The sequence below is a fragment of the Archocentrus centrarchus genome, chromosome 8 (assembly GCF_007364275.1).
Source record: "Archocentrus centrarchus isolate MPI-CPG fArcCen1 chromosome 8, fArcCen1, whole genome shotgun sequence".
Taxonomy (NCBI): domain Eukaryota; kingdom Metazoa; phylum Chordata; class Actinopteri; order Cichliformes; family Cichlidae; genus Archocentrus; species Archocentrus centrarchus.
In genome coordinates this window covers 28,560,386-28,580,758 of record NC_044353.1, presented here as the reverse complement: position 1 = coordinate 28,580,758, position 20,373 = coordinate 28,560,386, and the positions used below count along the sequence as shown (strand labels likewise).

Here is a 20,373-nt window from a genome sequence, read left to right as displayed (position 1 = left end):
GACAGATTAATGACAAATGCAGTGAAACTGGCGACAGGAATATGCATACACATGCTAATAAAAACGTACAGTGGCGCAGCTGTGCTATGCTTGATTTGCTCCCTCTTCAATTTCATGGTCAATTTCAGAGTTTATTTCTAAATTTAATTCTACCAAAGTGCATCCGACCGTCACCACCCTTTAAACCAGCTGTCATAACAGAGTGTCCCCTCACATCCAGGGCTGTTCACATGATGACTGAGCCACACAGCCCAATTAGACCAGCTGCTGTGCACTCAGAGTGCTGGGAGGATGTGACCTCTGTTCTGTACTTTATTACCACCATCTCCTATAATCAGCTTTCTCATATGATCAGAAGAGTCTCGTGATTTTAGGCAAAAAAACAAAACAAAAATAAATAAATTCAACAAAATGATAAATAAATAAATCCAACTTGCTGGATACATATTTAATGAGTTTAACGTGAGCTGCAGTATCTTTATCTAGCCTTCGTTCAAGGCCAAATTACCCTAAAAAGTTTTTGTTAAAAAAAATATTTCTTCTCATTAATGGCATTAAAGTCTGGGCCAAAGCTACTGATGTCTGGATGTGACCCAGTGCGAAGATGATATATCAATTTTCCAGAAACACAATCCCAGCAGTGCTGTTGAACTTTTTTCTCCCATGGGTGAAAACCAAAAGGGCGGCACAAGTGTGCATAAAAGGGGGTGTATATGCGCGCGCGCGTGTGTGTGCACAGCTGAATATAATTTAGTCTGTCCACGAAGTCATAAGCAAATCAGCTGACATGTTGCCACTTGCAGCACCCGCATGTCACGCTTAACCAGAAAAACGGCATTGCTCCTTTAATTGGACTTTTTTTTTTTTTTTTTTTTTTAAAGGGAAACATCACAAAAGCAATACAGTACATATTTAATAAACTGCTTTCAAAATATCACGGAAATGTCTCAGAATGGATCATAAATGCCACACAGTGGTCAAGAAAAAGTCACCACAAAAGTCCCTGCAGGGGGTATTATATTTATATTGTTGCAGTAACATAGAATTCCAAAGTGGCAAACAATCTCTGCTCCAGTTGGCATATTATGGGGAGCAGTTAGTATAGAACAGGAAATCTTAAAATTAAAAAAAATGAAAAAGTGAAATGAAAAAGTCCGTAAGGTCACTAAAATCCCATTTCAAGAATTACAGCATTAAAGAAACAAGCTACTGCTGCAATCACTTACTGCACAGACTCACCAAAGCGCACGAAATGACCAGCGATAAGGTAGAAGTCATCCTGATTCGTCTGCCGGAGTCACATAAAGAGATGTTGTGCAGAGAAAGCAGCGCTATGTGGAGGCGGAGAGCCGCTCAGCAGGAGTGCTCATTTTAATTCCAGCAGCACGGATTTTATCAATGAGCCCGCACCATCGCGCGTGTCTCCGGGACCTCTGGACTGGAGTCAGATGCGAGTGTAGGTGCACCTCCTCAGAAGCGCCACTATTTACACACTACTGCACCACCACACAGAGTGAAGAAGAAGCGGAGGAGGAGGTGCGGGAGACCGTCCTGTCAGGAGTACTGCAAGTGCACTGCGGAGGAGGCAGGCGAAAAGAGGAGAGGGCCACGTTCACCCTCCACTTTATTACTCCCGATATTCCTGCAGTGCAACCTGCTCCTCTCTCTCTCTCTCTCTCTCTCTCTCTCTCTCTCTCTCTCTCTCTCTCGTTTTAATCTCACGTGAGGTCTGATTCGTTGAAAAATTCTTAAAATGATTTAGTTTTATTATTAAAGTCTGACATTAATGTTTTGCACATTCAGCAATAATCCCCTCTACACACGTCTTTTTATTGCCGTGTAGCCAAAAGTATGTGGACACCAATGTCCACATACTTTTGGCCCATTGGCAGCAATTTCTTCTCACTTTTTTACGTACTTTTGATCTCAGATCTTCGTCCATATTACAGAAACTGTTGAAGCTGCATCTTTATATCTTAGGCAAGACTACATACAATGCAAATATATATATATTTATTTCCCATCCAGGACCTGGGATGAAACTGAACACCGAGTATTAGCCACGTCTTATCAGCATCTTCTGCTCTTGGAGCTGAATGGGAGTAAATATCAGTCCACATATCTTTAAGTCTTCAATTTTTTTTTTTTTTATTGGTGGAGTCGTTGATGTTGTGTCGAATGCTTGATTGTACTTTGTGGCATTGTTGAGCTGGACTGCATATTAGGAACACCAAGACCACCGCAGATTCTAGTCTAGTCTAGATAATACTCTAAAATATTAGGTCCAAAATTAGGTCAACACAAAAACAACTGCACAAAAACAGCGCAGGAATGTTTTTTTTTTTTTATTTTATGTTCAACGGTCATATAATTTTACTGCTCCATCTTTTATTATTCTTATTTTGAAAATTTCATGAATATATTGCACAAAATGTAATATCCAAATCCATGAGTGACTCCAAGGGACATTATTGTCATGAACCACAAGAGGGCGACTCAGTTGAGCACAGAGCAGCAGCTCAGTCTCATTTGATGATCTTGAGCCCAACAATGAAAGATGAATACTGATACTACAGCACAATTCAGTGTGTATTTGACTCCCTCGAAAGAGATTTAGACTATAAATGTGTTTTTGATGCTCAGTCCTGAATTTTATCATGCTGGCTTAAAAGTCTCTTTTGTTCATGACTCATTTTTATGGTGCAGTATTTAGCAGTTTACCACTTCAATTACAGATTGAAATAATGTATTTTGAGACACTTGTTTGGAAACCTGCCAAACACGTTGAGGTTTATTGAGGTTTGGATCACATTAATGCCATTAAGCAGCATCTGCTTCATCCTTCTTCTTTTTTTTTTTTTTTGTCAAGTTCATACTAAATTTTGGTGAGACCACTCCAAAACCACTAATGCACATATAAGGACTGTAATTGTGTTTGATGCTCATTGAGGTACTTTGCCTTTACGTTTAAGGAAAGCCAGTGTTGATGGATATTGATCCAAGAAAAAGTGGCAATGAAGCAGTCGCAGTTACCCAAAATTGGACCACTTTATCTGCTCCAAACCTCTCCCAACCTTTTCTTTTGCAATGCCCCTGACGACAGCATTTCCAACTCCTCCACTATGATCATCAGCTCAGGGGAAGCAGAGGCCGATGTCCCTGAAACAGCTCAGCAGCCACAGGGCGATTTAGTTACATTGTTGAGATCCGAATGCTCTTCAGTATTGATCTTGGGACACATCAATTTTCCCACTTCCTACATCCTCCTTTAAGATCACCCCTGCAATGCCCATATCTAACCCCCCTTCTTACAACTTTGACAGCACTGTTCTCCATCAATAGCCGCTTCTTTGGCATTGTATTCATGTGCTGAGTTTGCTTGATACAGGATTTACCACATGCAATCACTACAGTGTGAGAAGAGCCACCATAGGAGTACTTATCATGGGCCCTGTGGTTCCAACTCATCTTAAATAAATGTTAATAATTAGCACACTTCAAGCTTGTCACTGATGCTGTCATCTATGTTACACTGTTCTAACTCTGTTAGTGCTGTTGATGATATATGTGCTCACAGGGCCTTTGCTGGGATCCATGTATTTTTTTTGTATATATCACATTTCAGTCATATTTCTGGTCAGCAAAAGGAAATGTCATGTCAGCCTGCAAGGTCACAATTATAATACAGTCTTGATGAAGGCGGCGTGCTGCATGACAAAAGGCATTACTCGGAGACAGCAGCCCAACTCTTCTTCAGAAGACTCTTCATTTAGCTGCACATTTAGCTGGGTTCGATTCCACCCTGGCCCAGGCCCCTCCCTCTCTGTCTGTGTGGAGTTTGCATGTTCTCCCCGTGTCTGCGTGGGTTTTCTCCGGGTACTCCAGTTTCCTCCCACAGTCCAAAGACATGCACTTACTGGGCTTAGGTTAATTGGAAACTCTAAATTGCCCATAGGCATGAATGAGAGCATGAATGTGATGTTGTCTGTCTTTCCGTGTTGGCCCTGGCGACCTGTACAGGGTGTATGTTGCCTCTCGCCGTATGTCAGCTGGGATAGGCTCCAAACCTTTTAGTGCAACCAGTTCTGTCACTGACAGCAGTGAAATGAAAAATCTAAACATTAATACAAATTAAATATGTGAGTAATAGTAACATTAATATATAATGAAGAGGAAAATTGGTTCTAGGGTCAAAGTATTTTTTTCTCTGTAGGATGAAAAATGCTCAGTTGTACTAAAGTTGGTCAGTTTTAAGAGTCTGTTATGATTGCTTTTGGACCCACCCGCCGAGTGGCCATTCAGAGCGCTGAAGTTTGTCTTCAAGCAGTAACATTAAAACACTGCAGGGTATATCATTGCAATGCTCTATGATTTTGTCATTTACAAAAAAATAGATAAATAAATAAGTCTACCAGCTTCTGTACATCCCAGTTGTGCATTTGCCAATTAGCCTGCCTTTTTAAGCTGTGGGTGCAGTACCAGCATTACTGACACGCACACTGGATGTGAAGAGCTGCTCGTGGCCTGTAAACTGTGCTGGGAAGAAACTTTGCATTTTTGTGGCGAAGCTTTGTGAAGTGCTAAGCAATGAGTCTGTGCAGAGTGTGCAATTAAAGTCAGGTGTTTGTGAAGCAAAGACAACAGCAATGGACACATAACTAAAGTGCAAGATGATTTATTCAGGTTAACTCCTCTCCTAATTGGATTAATGATTAATGACTTCCTCTGTATTTTCTATCCACTGAACAGGATGAACTTCATTTTCTCCTTTTTATTTTCATAAGGTTTAATCTTGTCTGACTTTGTGTGAAAAAAAAAAAAGATCTGCCGCAGTTGGCTGAGCACTGTTATAACTGAATACTGAACAAGACAAAACAGCACCCAACTGTCACTGAAGGCAGTCACACCCTGAACTGTGAATAACTTTAGGCTTTTATACAGTTTAAATGTATTTAGCTTTGGTTATGGGTTAGTTATATAAAAGTTTAACTGTACAGTTATCATGGGAAATTGCATTTGGGACCAAAACATTTGTATATGTGGACTGACTTTCTTTTTAAGGAAATGTTTTGGCAATTTTCTTTTGCTCCAAAGTGACTGGTATCCATCCACTCACCATCTTAAACACAGAAATATACACCATTGTTCTCTATGATTATATTACTGGGTGCAATCACCCATCTCTGGTCACCATCTTTGCACATGTATAGCCACAGCGGCTCACCTTTACTGGTAAATGCATTCTTAGAAAAGCCCCCTTGTATGTTTGAAATGATGAAGTGGTTTGAGCTTCAGTCAGTCTTTCATGCAGCTGCCTGTTAGCCTGATATTCACATGTACAGGCCTTATTCTGGTCAAAGGTTTTTAGACTTCCATAGATCTACATAATTGATCAATACTTGGATCAATACTTAATTGCAGAAATGTGGAGTAAAAAAGTGTTGAGGTTAATACTGCTTTGATAAAAACATGGGTTAAGATCTAAAGGAAAGAGGTAAACTGAATGAATGGATTTAGTTTCTTGCATATTGGTGGATATGAAATACAGATGTTGTGCTGTTTAGACAACGATAAGTCTAGTCAAGACAAGAGGTCTCTCCCGTTGAGTCTAAAGACAGGATGACCCTGCTATGATGTTTAACCACACTGATTTCTTATCTGTTTGCTGTTGAAGTGACACATTGGGGCTGATGTGAGAGCCAGAGGGCCACTGTATAAAGTTATGTCTCAGCATGCACTGGGAAACCTGCTGGGGGAGGCTGAGTCACTGAGGTACTGAGAGAGAGTGGACACCACATGTTTTTAACTGGCTGCCAAGTAGGGGATAGTACATCACCTGTGACTGGTTACAGATCTAAAAACAAGAATTATAGATGCAATTCAACGCAGAGGAGGAGACGCTTTCACCCTTCACAAATCGTTTGCAAATATAAAACCACAAAAAGTACATGCTGGAGGCTGGAGCTGAGCCAAAGCTGTAGGAGAGCACACACTTTCCTCCTGACAGGCTGTCTTTAGGCTGTCATGGATGGTGGGGGGGCTTTTTATCCTTGGTTAACTTAATATCAGTGGTTCAAAGTGAAGAATAAAAACAGATCCTTTAGCGGACGATCCCATCAGAGTCATTTAACGGCCCATGTTGCAGCATTATTTCATGAAATAGAGGGGTTTTATTACAAAAGTGCCCCCATATTTCAAATATATTTATGTAAAACAGATACTGTAAATGTCAACTGAATATTTCATCTCACAATTTGTGGTTTGTTTTTGACCCATGTCTGTTAAAAGCAGGAATAAATGTTTTTGAATATAAGGGTTCCTCTTCCCTGTCAGTTCTAAGATTTTACACATCAGGAGATAATTCAAATCACCCGGTGCTTAACAGGTCTAAAAATGTGCTGTGTTTGGCAAAGACTGAACACAACATATCAGCAGATCAGCAAACACCTCATACCAAAAGTAAAGCACAGTGGTGGAGGGGTGATGAATTGGCTTGTTTTGCAGCCACAGGACCTGCACCCCTTGCAGTCATTGAGTCAACCCTGAATTCCTCTGTATGCCGTTATTCTGGAATCAAATGTGAGGCCATCAGTCTGACTGCCAAAGCTCGGCCAAATTTGAGTCATCCAACAGGGCAAATCAACAACAGAACAGCTGAAAAAGAAACAAATCAAAGTGGTGCAACGGCCCAGTCAAAGTCCAGACTTCAACCTGAGTGAAATGCTGTGGCAGGACCTTAAGAGAGCTGTACATAAAAATATGACTGAAGTAATGCTGCACAGAAGAGCGAGACTAAAATTTCTTCACAACAATGTGAGAGACTAGTAACGTCATACAGAAAACAAGTACTTCAAAACATTGCTGCTAAAGGTGGTTGTACAGGAAGAATCATGGGATGCGTCTGGCTTATTTTTATATTAAATACTAACACGGTGTAATGTATCATGGGTTGTCATTCATCTCAGGTCGTATTTCCCTCATTTTAAGATTTAAAACATGTCATTATGTCCTGATGTGTAAAACCTTAGAACTGACAGACAGGGTGTATATGAATGTATATGTTTTTAAAAATAAGAGTACAGATCCTGAACTCATTTTCAGGCTGTTTTATGCATTTTAAGACACAAGATTGAGGTTTTTAATAGTTATTTTCCTCTAAGCAGCGCTAAGTGCTTTACAAAAGCATAAATTTGCTCCTCTTCTAATTACAGTGAGTGTGTGATTAATGACTTCAACTGCATTTTTATCCACTGAACAAGATGAACCCCTCCTTCCTCCTGTTACTGTCTTCTTATCTGAAAGTGTGTTTGTGAAAGAAACTGTACCCCTGGGTAATGTGCTTCAATGACTCATGTTTACAATGCATTTTTACAAAGGCGGATTTTTCTTTCTGATCTCAAGGGCAATTTATTGGAAACACACCAGCTTTGCACGAAATCAAAGCAGAGAGTCAAAATTCAAGACTTTTCGTCTCGCAGTTTCCTGCTCATCTGTTGTGCTCGGATGTTCAAAGCCGTGTTTTCAGCCGCATACGTCCACGTACATTCCACAGCGATGGAGCAGGCGAGATGACCTGCAGCCAACAACTCACGCGGGATGCCAAGTTTTAGGGAGATGCAAGAAAAGCTGAACTTTATTTAGCAGCAAACATGTTTACAATGATTTACACAAATTCCCGAGCAGTTTCCAAGAAACACATAAGAAGGAAACCAGGATGTAAAGGCTCATTAACAGACTAGCTCCTGATTAACTTGTTGATGATTAACTGCTAAATTACATGAAAACACATTACAAAACACTGAACAAGTATCAGCTGCTACTCTGAGCTAATCTTCTGTTCTCATAATGACTAATGCATATGAATGTAATTGTGCTTCTGACTAAATAACCATGCAAGAGTTAGCACAAATGGACTGGCATAAAGTTGGATGCAGACATTGACTCAGCGGTTCACCCGTCAGGATGAACTTAACGTCTGATCTACAGCCAGGTCGACGTGATGAAATACCTGCAAAACTAAGAACATCTCCATCACCTTAGCGACAGGTGATTAATCAAACTGTGGGGCTCAGTAGAATGAACGTGACTTTTGCAGGGAAACTAAACAAACAAGGGTTTGCTCAGGGTCTGAACTGGGGAATGCCAGGAAACAAGCCTTTGTCTTAATCATGACGGAGTAGTTTTGGTGGCTAGCGGATGAAAGTGACACTGAAAAGCAGTCCCACGGAAAGCTCACCGTGATAGAGACATTATATTATTTTAAATAATGGGAAAACATCTCTAAAAGCATGTTTTCAGATGATTACTCGTAGAAAGAATTCGTACTGTGGCAGAGTTCCGAGTATAGAAACAGCCACATAACAAGTTAGAAAGGTAAAAAGAGAAGGTCAAAGCCTGGCTTTTTTCCTCACCCCCACACTGCTGTCCAATCACGCCATGTGGTGAGTGTAAATGTCAGATTGTAGCATACAGAAGGCTGCAGAAATTGTCAGATCCCCTAATGCAGCATTGGGAATGTGTGTGGGGAAGGTCGGGTTATGTCTTCTTCTGTTGTAGCATTACAGTGTAAGTGTTTGTTGTTCTTTGTCGTACATTGCTAATAAAAAGCATGAAAGTCTTTCTCGTCCACGATATGTTTAAGATCTTCTATTTTTTCCAGCTTGATACAATAAAACTGCGGAGCTGGTCGACCTTATTATAAATCCGCTTTTATGGGAAACAGTATTTATCTATGTTTATGTGTTTTCTCAAGAATTGTTTTATAAGAGTTTTTTTTTCAAACCCTAATACTAATGTGGAACAGATTACAAAATATATAATACAACTGCATGCCAGGTCTCCAGAGGTTAATCCTTTTACTGCATGTGATAAGCTGGTGTTCTGAAGTGAGCAACACCACTGTTGCTTGTACAAAAAAAACTAAACTCAAACACAAACAGGTACTTTCATCATGAAAAAAGCAGAAGGACATCGTGTGGTTACGCATACTGTTCTACTAAATAGTCTCTGGAGCTTGAAAAAAAGGGCGACTGGACTTCTTTAAGTTTCTTGAAGACGTTTCACCTCTCGTCCGAAAGGCTTCTTCAGTTCTAAAACCAAGAAGTGGAGAGACCCACATATTTAAACCCCAGTGGGGTTTGTCCCCTGGAGGTGTTTGTGACCCACTATTGTTCATGTGCATAATCACATTGGCCAAGGTATCAAAGAAGGCGTGGCTCACCAACCAGAAGAGAATGTGCTAGCTAAATGGATCAATGTATCCCCACAACAGCTGCCCACCAGTGGATCTCATCACATCCACAGAAACTGCAACAAAAAACCAGCACAACCTGAATCAGAGCAAATCAGGAGGAAAGTTTCAGCTACCCTCCATCCAACCTCACAGTTCAAGAAAAGAAAGCCATCACAGTCCTGAGTAAGGATCAGCTGATTCAATTTTTTTTTTGGGGGGGGGTGGATGCTGCTTTTTTCAGCAGTTCCCAGAATGAGGGCCCCAGTGGTGCCTATGAGCCTGATACACATGTGCAGGATGACCATATCTTGCCAGAAAACCCCTATTTTTGTGACAGAGTGGATGGCTTTCCAGGCAGCTAGAGGATGCAGCAGAGGTATAGTAAAACATCTGAGTGAGTGTCATATTGCTCCTGAGATGGTTCACTGTGTTTACAGTGACCCAAAGCCACCAAACACCAGTCATTTCATACGTGATAAAACACACAGACATAGTGTACAGAGAATAGCGTTATTGAGAAAGGGCAGCATTCCTGGACTTTCATTACAAAAAAAAGTGCCCTTCCTGCACCCTTTGCCTTCACGTGGCTGGTGGTCGGATGTATTCACATTCAAATTCACCTGCAGATCCCCTGCTGTCACTGTGTGGGGAGGCAGTAGCATGAAAGCAGCAAGCTGTAAAACACATGACCTCTAAGTACAGATGACCCCCCAATGTAACAGGATCCAGACGATGAGAGGTGCAGGATCACAGAGCCGCTTGGAAAACTGGCACATCCCTGCAAAAGATGTCCAGCTTAACAAGTTATTTCATCTCATGTTTAGGTTTTAATCTTTTTGTCTCAGCGGCACTGGCGACATGGTGGTGCAGTGGTTAGCACTGTTGCCTCACAGAAGGACCTGGGTTCAAATCCCAGGTTGGGGCCTTTCTATGTGAAGATGTCATGTTCTCCCTGTGTCTGCATGTGTTCTCTCCATATACTTCGGCTTCCTCCCACAGTCCAAAAGTGTGAATGGTAGGTTAAACTGGTGATTCTGAATTGGCTGTTAGTGTGAATGGTTGTGTGTGTCTCTGTGTTAGCCCTGTGACAGACTGGTGAGCTATCCAGGCTGTACTCCACCTTTCACCCCATGACAACGGGGATAAGCTCAGGCCCAACTGTGACCCTGAATTGGATAAGCAAAAGAAAACAGATGGAAGGATGGATAGATGTTGAACTTTGTGCCTATACCCTTCTTTACTGCTGGGAAAAAAAACCTTTCTGTGAAGCTCTTTTCATGTCCAGTGACATCACTAATTAACCTAAATGTAGTGAGATTGATTCCCGGATTTTTAGATATGTGGCATAAATATTCAAAATAAGCTCATATATTTCAAACCACAATAACATTTTTCAATTTTAACATTTAATATCTTTACTGTCTTAAAACAAAGAGAGGCTTTAAAACCTTTCAGGAAACTAGGTTGCACATTAAGCCCTCTCCACCAATAATAATAATTCAGTGTAATGTCAAGCAGCCTTTAGGACTTTAACCACTCTAGAACTTGAAGAAGAGAAAAGGAACACTGAGATGAATTTAGTGAGAAGGGTGATGCTGGCACATTTATTTTATTATACTCATCTGCTGAGCTTGTTTTTTTCTTCTTATTAACTTTTTATGTTTTTTTCTTTCCTTTTATCACCCCACATGGGTACTTAAAATTTAATTGTCATATTTTATTGTTTATGAGATACAGCCTTTATCATTTTGTCAGTGTTGAAAATGACACGAAAGACAAGTTTTCTTAAACACTTTTGAATGGCTCTTTGCCAAGATTGTTCTCTGATCCACTGTAAAAAGAGAAGTAGTTCTTCTCTGCGTTTCTCCATCCTCTTCATGGTGACACTTCAGCTAACCACCATTATCCTCCAAATGGATGAGCTGCTTCACTCAAGGTGATGGTGATGGAATATTGATGTCATCTTTAAACCTTCTCTCCATCTCGAGATTGCATCGAGCACCGCCGTAAGTAAACCCGCTGTTTCCTCCGAATCGATCAGAAATTAAGATTCAAATTTATTCAAATTCGAGAATTGCAATTATATTCATTCTGTTTGCACAAGTGAAAGCAACACAGCATCTGCATAATCTCCCCTCAGGTGTATTTCTTGCTGTGCAGTCTGCACAAGTTTTGTCTTCATCGTGGGATAACAGGAGTTTGATGTCTATGAATGCAGGAGGATGATGCCTTTTTTTGTGTGTCTTTATGTGCAACCTGGGATCATAAAGGCCACTGATGTTCTTATGATTTCTTAGGCATCTGGAAGAAAGAAGACGTCAAATGAAAGGAGACAGAAGAGGTCAAGAGAAATTTAAGTGCTAGGAGCAAAGTGGAGAATAGATTTAAAAAAAATGTGTGTGTGTGTGTGTGTGTGTGTGTGTGTGGGGTGATTTGTTGACTGAGAACAACCCAAGGATGTGTATTGACAGCAGGGCACCAAAAGGAGACTAATGTGATTAGCTGGGTGGAAGATACTGAAAAGCAATGATACATAACCTGATCCTCTTCTTCTACCTTCCTCCAAGCATCCTTTCCATCCTGAATGTGATCTTCCAGAACAGCTCAATACTATGAATAATACTGAGTAATGAAAGTTTTAATTACTTAATCATTTTTTGTGCACGTGGATTCGGGTGTGCATTTTGTTTGCATTTCAGAGTTATTTCATTCAACAACTGCATGCAAGGCTCGCAGAGGCATTTGTGTTTCTGCGCATGCGTTTGTTAGGTGTGTAGTCATCTTGTGTGTAGCCCCATCATGCTTTCTGTTCCACTGGCGGTGATCAAAGGCCCCGTGTGCTCGTTCAAACGGCATACATGGCTGGCTGCTAATGTGCTGGAATTCCTCAGTGCAGAGACAAAATAAACTCGTGCGTGCGTGTGTGCGCGCACACGCGTTTTACTGCATGTACTCATACACCAGTCTTTGTAATATATATGTCCATTTATCATACTTCAGGGCTCTAAACATTAAATCTGTATTCATTGGCATGGTTTTCTTTCCTGTTCTTTTTTTTTTCCCCGTTATTTCATTTTTCCTGCATATCTCTTTTCACATTACGCATTACAATAACCTCCTTACATTCCTGTATGTTTTTTGTTATTCAAGCCATAAAGCTCAGGCTTCCTCCACTCCAGCCATTCATTTTATTCCCCAGGAAAAAGGCCAGCGGCTGCATTGTCACACGGCTGCAGATGACTGAATACTTTTAAAAGTCAGACTAAATTCATGGATCCTGCCATGTATAAAATAACCTCTATTAATGCGTTCATGTGTCACAGCAAATAAGCTCATAAATGGTTTCTAATTTTTGTTTCTAAAATGATGTAAATTTGATGTAACTTATCGTGACTCACATGCATATTCATTCATGATAGCTGCAGGCCGGGCCATACAATACCAACCACAGCATTTTTTCTGAATGAAATACTTTCACTTTGTTTCGTTCCAACAGAATCAAGAAAAGATTAAAGATCAGAAGAAAACATCCACTAACAAAATACTTGTTTTTAACTCATGAAATCTGGAGCATCTGGTCGTGAAGTTTTTTTCACACACATTTTTTACACAGCAGGAAACAGTGTGTGTCAGATATTACACTGTGTCATTATTTATCTAACAAAGCCTAAGCCAAAATGCAGAGGCTGGGTGTGGGAAACTAAGTACTATTAGTCCTACTATTACTAGTGTGAGTACCTTTATACTAGCAGAAGTTTTGGCAGTTTGCTGGACTGGAGCATTCAGGTAAGTGTTAGCACAATGCCAGGGAGAAAAGACATCCGTAATTCTTGTTCCCCATCAAACTGGGAAGGCTTTAAAGGCCACTTCCAAAACAATTTGAAGTCATTGCAGAGTCAAACGTGAGTCCGTCTGTCTGACAGCAAAAGCTTGGCTGAAATTAAATCATGCAACAGGACAATGATCCCAGCACACCAACAGAATAGTGGGAAAGGAAAAGTATCAAGGTGTTTCAATGGCCGAGTCAAAGTCCAGACCTCAACCTGATTGAAATGCTGTTGCAGGACCTTAAGAGAGCTGTGCATAAATTACTGCGCACAAAGCTCAATGAACTGAATCAATGCGAGAGACAAAGTCATACAGAAAACAATCTCTTCAAGTTAGTGCTGCTAAAGGTGGTTCTGCAAAGTGTTGAATAATGGCACGTCCATAGTTGTTCACCCACTGTTTCTGCATTTTGTTTAGTTTTTGCTAAATAAATAATGACACTGTATAATATGTCATGTGTTGTTTCTGTGAGCTTGCATTTACTTAATATCAAGACCAAAATTTTAAGACAAAATTATTTTTTATTATTTTTTATTATGTTTTACTATGTACAGCACCTGCACTATTGCACTGGGAGCCGGTGAAATACGGAATTCAAAATCATAACTTTGAAAGTAAAAATTAGGTACAAATGAGTCAAACTGGGGTGTCATCATTTAAAGCTGAAGTAACAATACAAAGAGAAACATGTGGCTTTGTAAGCATCAGCTAAATATAATTTACATTACGCTAAATTGTGTTAACGTGAGCATAATGATAACAGCAATGTTGTGGTGTTTGATGGGCAGTGTTTACATTTTTAGCATCTTAGGTTCACCTCTTGCTAATATTTGTATTTAAAGCTGAGAATGATGGAAATGTTAAGCAGGCATTTGTTCATAAATAAAAGGTTTTGGAGAAACTGAAGTTTTGATCTGATGATGGTGTTAGAGGGAAAAAGTTAAAGGATCAACCAAGTGTTATTAGAGTTCATAGTTTGTGGAAAGTTACAAAACACTTGTGCTAAAAAATAAAATAAAATTAAAAAAATGGTGTATTTAAAAGAAAAGACAAAGTATCACCAAAGATGTCGGGGTATTTAGTCTGTGATTTGTGAGCATCTGTACAATATTTCATGATAATTTATCATTCATTAAAAAAAGCGGTTGTTCAAGTTGAAAAAAGCCTTTGGCCTGAACACACACTGAAAGCTCAAAAGCCATTAAATGAAAAACATTTTCACATGTGTTTGCAACAGCAGTCAAGCTCGGCTGTTACACTGCAACCCTGCATGCAGATAGTGGTTAAATTGTATGACATGTTTGGATTATCTATGATATATATCTTATTTAAGTCCTACTGACATGTTGCACTAATAACATGCTGTGGAAGCATTTTGCCCAGCCATCGTTGGAAGCTAATGTCTAAAGGTGAAATCCACTTCAGGGTCAAACCGCAAACCCAGTATGCCACTGACGATTGATTTACAGGGAGCTATTCTCTCATTTCACTCTCTGTAATAGGTCCTGTAATAGCCACTTGCAAAGCAGTTCTAATTTTTTTTAACATATAATTGTGTTACTTTATTGGTCTCCAGTCACGAGGTTAATGATTTAACTAGTGAGACTTTGTGAGAAACAGACACAGATTCAAATGGAGCTGGGATTTAGTCAACTGGTGTGCAGTTATTTTCCTTAATTGTTTCCTGAACTTTGCCCTTGAGATTTTCCCTGACCCGGCATATCCTGATGAGGCAAAATGACAGACATGAATTTAGGAAGATGGAATACGGGAGACCTGGGTGTGAGTGTGAGTGGATGTGTGTAAATGTGGTTGTTCTGGTACGAACCAGGTGGCAGCAAAGCCAATAGTGCCTCATTTACTTCTGACACAAACCCCTCCATCACCTCCATGCTTGAAGCCTGGGTTTATTCCTGAACCTTCTCAGTGAAATTGTTCCCACAAGCTAAATGATGTTTTAAAGGGAACTTAATGACTACAAAAGTTCTCACATTAATGTCCTTTGTTTTCTTGGCTAAAATAGTTTTGAATGAGAGATGAAGATCTGAGACTTCTGAGAAATGTTGGCCAGCTTCTGTCACAAAAACAAAAACAGCACTTGATTTTCATCCTTCTATTTAATCTCCATCACATGTCAACTGAGAACTTTCCACCCTGCCTCCACCAAAACCTTTTCACCAAAGCTTGAGTGGATTAACCATTACAGAAATATAAAAAGTGATTCTGGTGATTATCAGTAGTGTTAACTGAGGGCAGCTACACTGGGTGGTGGTCTAATAAATTTAAAGTACTGTATATAATGAGAATAAAATGAATAGGAAAGCAGTTATTTCCCTTTTATACTTGTTGAGGGTTCAGAGCCACGACAGCACTTATGAAGCAAACTGAATATTTAGATATTAGTTGTTCTGAGATGTTGGGTATGAAAGAGTTGTGCACTTGAGATTTGAACCCGTGTCAAACAAATCTCAACACAGAGGACATAAACTTAGTAAGTTTCTATCCTTTTTATTCAAACAAAGCATCAACTGGACTATCCAAAGTCCAGTTTTTATAGCTGCTCTGAATGGTCACTCCTTATGTGAAAAGTCTGAAAGTGTCATGACCCTGCCCATGAAAAAATCAGAAACAATACCTTTAAATTTGGCTGATCTTGCCCTCGAGGTCACTTCTCTGAGCTGCTCTGCTTCCAGCATTCCAACCACTTGTGCTTCTTGGATATGTACTGAATCTCCTCCAGTGGGAATTCAATTCGAAGGTAATTTTGGTAAGGGTGAGAGGTTGCACAGGCACAAACTTGGCAAATAGTGTGTGTGAATACTGCCTTTTCAGTGCATTGAGAGTTAGGGCACAATGAAGCACTGACACATGCCACAGCTGGAGGTTCCTCTTTACACACCTCAGCACATTACGGTACAACTTCACACTGACAGTCTGACCCCAGTGAATGAATTTACAATGCATAACCCTATGAATGTTGGGGGTGGGGGGGGGGGGGGGGGGGGGGGGGGGGCACGTTCTTCAGCCTTGGAGACTTCTAGCTCTCATGACAAGTGATGATCCGCAACACGAAGGCTGAATCATCCCAGACCTGCTGACAAAGATCCTCACAGACTCTGAGATGGTACTATTTCTGCTCTGTGGTGCAAATTGCAAATATACACCTGCAAGTGGTCACAAAAGCCTCAGAGTAGTTACTGCTGACACTTGATGCATGTATATGACCGTGCTGTGCTCAGTTTCTGAGTGCTAGTCTCTGCCTGTATGTATGCCTCCTTAGGCCCACTGTATTCTGATCTAAGCACGCTAATGCTACAATCACACCAGGGAAAACAGTGGTTAGAGACAGCAGCATAGCCAAAATTATTGCAATAAACAGTAAACTTTCAATCTTGCTTGCCTTTGAAATGGTTGCTTCGAAGACGGGAACCAGGTTTAACTCCAGTGCAGCTGAGGATAATGGGAATGCCATTTGTTTGGCGGGGGGGGAGTCAAAGTTTTGACTAGATTAATAATTTTACTTGAATCTGCCATGGCATAAAAAGTGAACTGTCAAATGTTTCAAAATAAAAAATAAAAAATTAGAAAAATTAGAAAAGCATTTCAGGGGTGACAAAAATGTATGCAACATAATCATGATTAAGGACTGATATTAGCCACATTCACCCCCCCCCCCCCCCCAAAAAAAAGTACATAAATAAATAAAATGACATAAAAATGATAATGTAGTGATATAATTGTGAAATTTAAACAGCAGAAATAGAATCTTCATATTTAAAATAATCCATTAAATGCCTTGTGTGCCTCTGTGGCAAACCCTCTCTCTCCATTGTTAATCACAGCCGTGACAGAATTAAGTCTCATCCTGTGGGATTAACACTGAACTTGCTATTTAGCTGTAGCACACACAGCCATGACCTGGCCTAATCATCTGATGCAGCTGTTTCTGTGCTGCACTAGCTGTGTAAGCCTAAAGTACTTGTGAGGTCACGATGCAGACTTTCTTTATGAGCTGGATGAGGTAGAAAGTTTCAGTACTCCCGCTGAGGTGCACTGGTCAACGCTGTACCATGTCCCAGACATCAACCCCGGGGGACGTCAGCGTATCAGAGCATGAAGAGAAGTAGAGGATGGATGATTTCTTTACTCCAGGTCTAAATCATTCCTCTCTTCCTTCTTCTCTAGACCAGTTCCCAGCATCCCTGCCTGGCTTTCTCCTTCCACCTGGAAAAATAGCAGGCAGTGAAACGTGACACGGGGCAGCGGCTTTTGGGGGGTTGGTTGCCGGTCGCTGTTCTGTCGCACTAATGGAGATGGATGTGGGCTCAGAATTGTCTCCTGAACAGCCTCCACAACGGAGAGAGAGAGAGCGATGGGGGTTGGGGGGGGTTGATTTCTCCTCTGCTTCCTCCTGGGGTACAGAACTCCCTTAACGAGAGGGAAGGGCTGAGCGCTCACGACATGATTTGAGTGAAGCAAGGGGAAACCATGAGATGGAGACCTGCAGAGAGAATGGGATGGCTGAGAGAAAAGACATGTGGAGAGATAGGAAAGGGAGAATAGGCTGAGAGAAAATGGGCAGCGGGAGAATAGAGTAGAGGAATGACATGTTGACAACAGAGGAAGATAGATGATAAGACAGGAGGGAGAGAGGATTGAAGGACTAATGATATTCAAAGAGGTATAATGCAAAGAGAGAAAATGCCAAGATGAAGACTGACAGAGATAAATAGACCATGATTGCTGACAAATCACTTCTTTGCTATTATGCCTCCAGTAACTCCATCCTCGAAAAGTCTCCATCCCTGTCCTGCATCCCAAGATTTAGATTTCCTTTGTCTTTTTTCATAGCTATCACAATAACTAAGCATTTTAGGACTGAACTGAGGTTGGCAGAGGAAAATCATGCCCCAATCAGACAACACAATGTCAGCTCAGTAACATGCTGACGTGTAAGACACAATTGTGCAGTGCAGCATTGTGGACAAAAACCTTTACATGACCAGACAGCCAGGATCATACACACAACTCTAGAGGCCATTGTGTGTTTACATCCTTGTTTCCAGAGGCTGATCCATGACATCGTCCTCGAGAATGTCTCTCAAACAAGTCATTGCAAGAATTTTTTTTTTTCTCAAACAGAGTCATGATAAATATTCTCTATTCTGAACCCCGTTACTACACTGAATGCTCTGTATATGTGGCCCATTTGTGGATATACTGGGCATGAGTGCAACTCATGAGCCAAGGAGATCCACAAAAGTTAAAACAGACCTGTCATCTGTTTTTTTTACAATTTTTACACAAGGTGTGTGCAGCCTCATGCAGACAGTGTGCTGCAGTTGTAGCCAATAAAAGATCCATTTTGCTGCACATCTGCTCCAGGAATGCTCCACATTCAGTGTAGCTGGGTTGATATAAGGCTGGTCCATCTTTCCTTTTTTACAAAGTGGATCTCTCCGGTACATATGCACCACTTATGCCCTGTTCTCAGTGGCTCTGGTTACAGAGTTGCACCATCTGTCGCCAAATCATGGTTACACAGCTTTAGTCCATTTTAGTTTGTAAGTCAGTTGATAATTCCACTGCTTTCATACTGGCTGAGGTATCTCAACAACTGAAGACATTTTTCATCCCCAAAGGATAAATCTCAAATTCTTTGGTCATCCTTTAATTCTTCTTCTAGGGCCACTATGAGGTTAATATGTGCAGCTGGCTACTTTACTAGTTTATGATCAAATACCATCTTCCCATCAACTTTAGGTGTACTTGGTGCTTAGTGCAAACCTTAGCATCTTAATGATAAATTCAGAGGACCAATGTAAAATTCAACATGTTTAATATAATGTTAACATTCTGGTATTTAGCCCAAACCACCACTGTGTGTGTCTAATATCAACTCACATATTAGTTGATATGGCTGTAGATTTTGCTTTTTTTTACTTTCAGAGTCAAGTTTTTTTCTTCTTGTCACTCAAAATGGGACAATTGAGATTTTTTATCGCTTCACAAAAAAGACAGCAGAAGTAGGGGTTTACATGCCCTTGGCTCCTAGTGGGCAGAAAGCAGCTAAATAAAACTCAAACAGCAAAATCCAAACACCTTTACTGTAATAAAGCAAAAGTATAAAACATTGCCATGCAGCCAGTTGGTGTGTTTTCTCCCACTACCATGTGGAGACCTCCAATTGCAAAATTGCATAATGCAGGTTTAATAAAGGGGAATGGAAACACAGTGATGTTGCTTGGGAGGAATGAACACACCAGACTTTGATGCTTCAGATGTCAGATACATCGCTGTTTCATATTTGCATCTAGGAATGGAATACACATCAGACAACTTTACCAACATCAAAAATTGCTACCTGCCTCCTGGTATTGCCATCCATGTATATTTGGAAAGATCTGAGAGTCAGCCTTGAAAGCAGTGGACTTTCACAGCATTACTTTGCCAGAGCCCTATTAGCCTCTGCATTCTGTCTATGTGTGACTCACTTGAAAGGCTTTGATAAAGTCTGGAGGGAAAAAGACTTTGAATGAAAGCTTTTGCAGTTTCTCTATTTCCTCTACAAAGAAAATAAGCAGGATCAACTTCCTGTTTTTAGCCACCGTTAGATTCTTGGGTTTTGCAGTGTTTGAATTTAAACTGGGTGAAGCAGACAGACTCACCTGCATAGACTAACACAATAAATCTTTTTTTTTTAAGGTTTTAATGATTTTGCAAGAAGCTGTCTGCTCTTATCTAGTATTTGCTCTGCTTTCTTCTACAATGCTACAGAGATTCCTTCCTAAATCTGTGCTCTTATAGCATTATGATAGAAGGCAAAAAGTATTTGGACAGTGCTTATTTTAGGTTGTGACCATCAAGATCTAAAACAGTGCTTTTCTTTCTATATCTTTCTATATTCTATATTTTAATTATTTTTTTAAAATGTGTGGCATTGTCTACTAGGCAACATTTTAAACATGCCTGACAGTTTCATGAGGCTACAATCTAAATACTGTTACTTTATTATATACAAGTGGTAATATTGTATGAAGTATGCCACATACTAAACCTATACTTGAGAAACAACATCTTAATATGTGGTTTGATTTTCAACAATTTTCAACATTTTCTAACAATCTTTAACCTCTTCTTCTTCTTCTTCTTCTTCTTCTTCTTCTTCTTCTTCTTCTTCTTCTTCTTCTTCTTCTACTTCCTCTGGTGTAGTCTGTCATCAGTGTGCTACATCAGCTTCCATGACTAACCACAGAAACTGCTTGTATAATGGTTTCCAACAATTCTAATATTTTTCAATAAAAAATGTTTGA

General features: G+C 40.2%; 1 protein-coding gene across 1 annotated transcript in view; it reads right to left on the bottom strand.

The window, feature by feature from the left end:
• Positions 1–1,571, bottom strand: part of LOC115784161 (tumor necrosis factor receptor superfamily member 16-like) — a 32,060-nt gene extending 30,489 nt beyond the window's left edge. Inside the window, exon 1 of the mRNA XM_030735276.1 lies at positions 1,240–1,571. Within this exon, the coding sequence (XP_030591136.1) occupies positions 1,240–1,278 (39 nt within the window). The 5' untranslated portion in view covers positions 1,279–1,571. The remainder of the gene's footprint in view (positions 1–1,239) is intronic.
• Between the last annotated feature and the right edge of the window lie 18,802 nt (positions 1,572–20,373).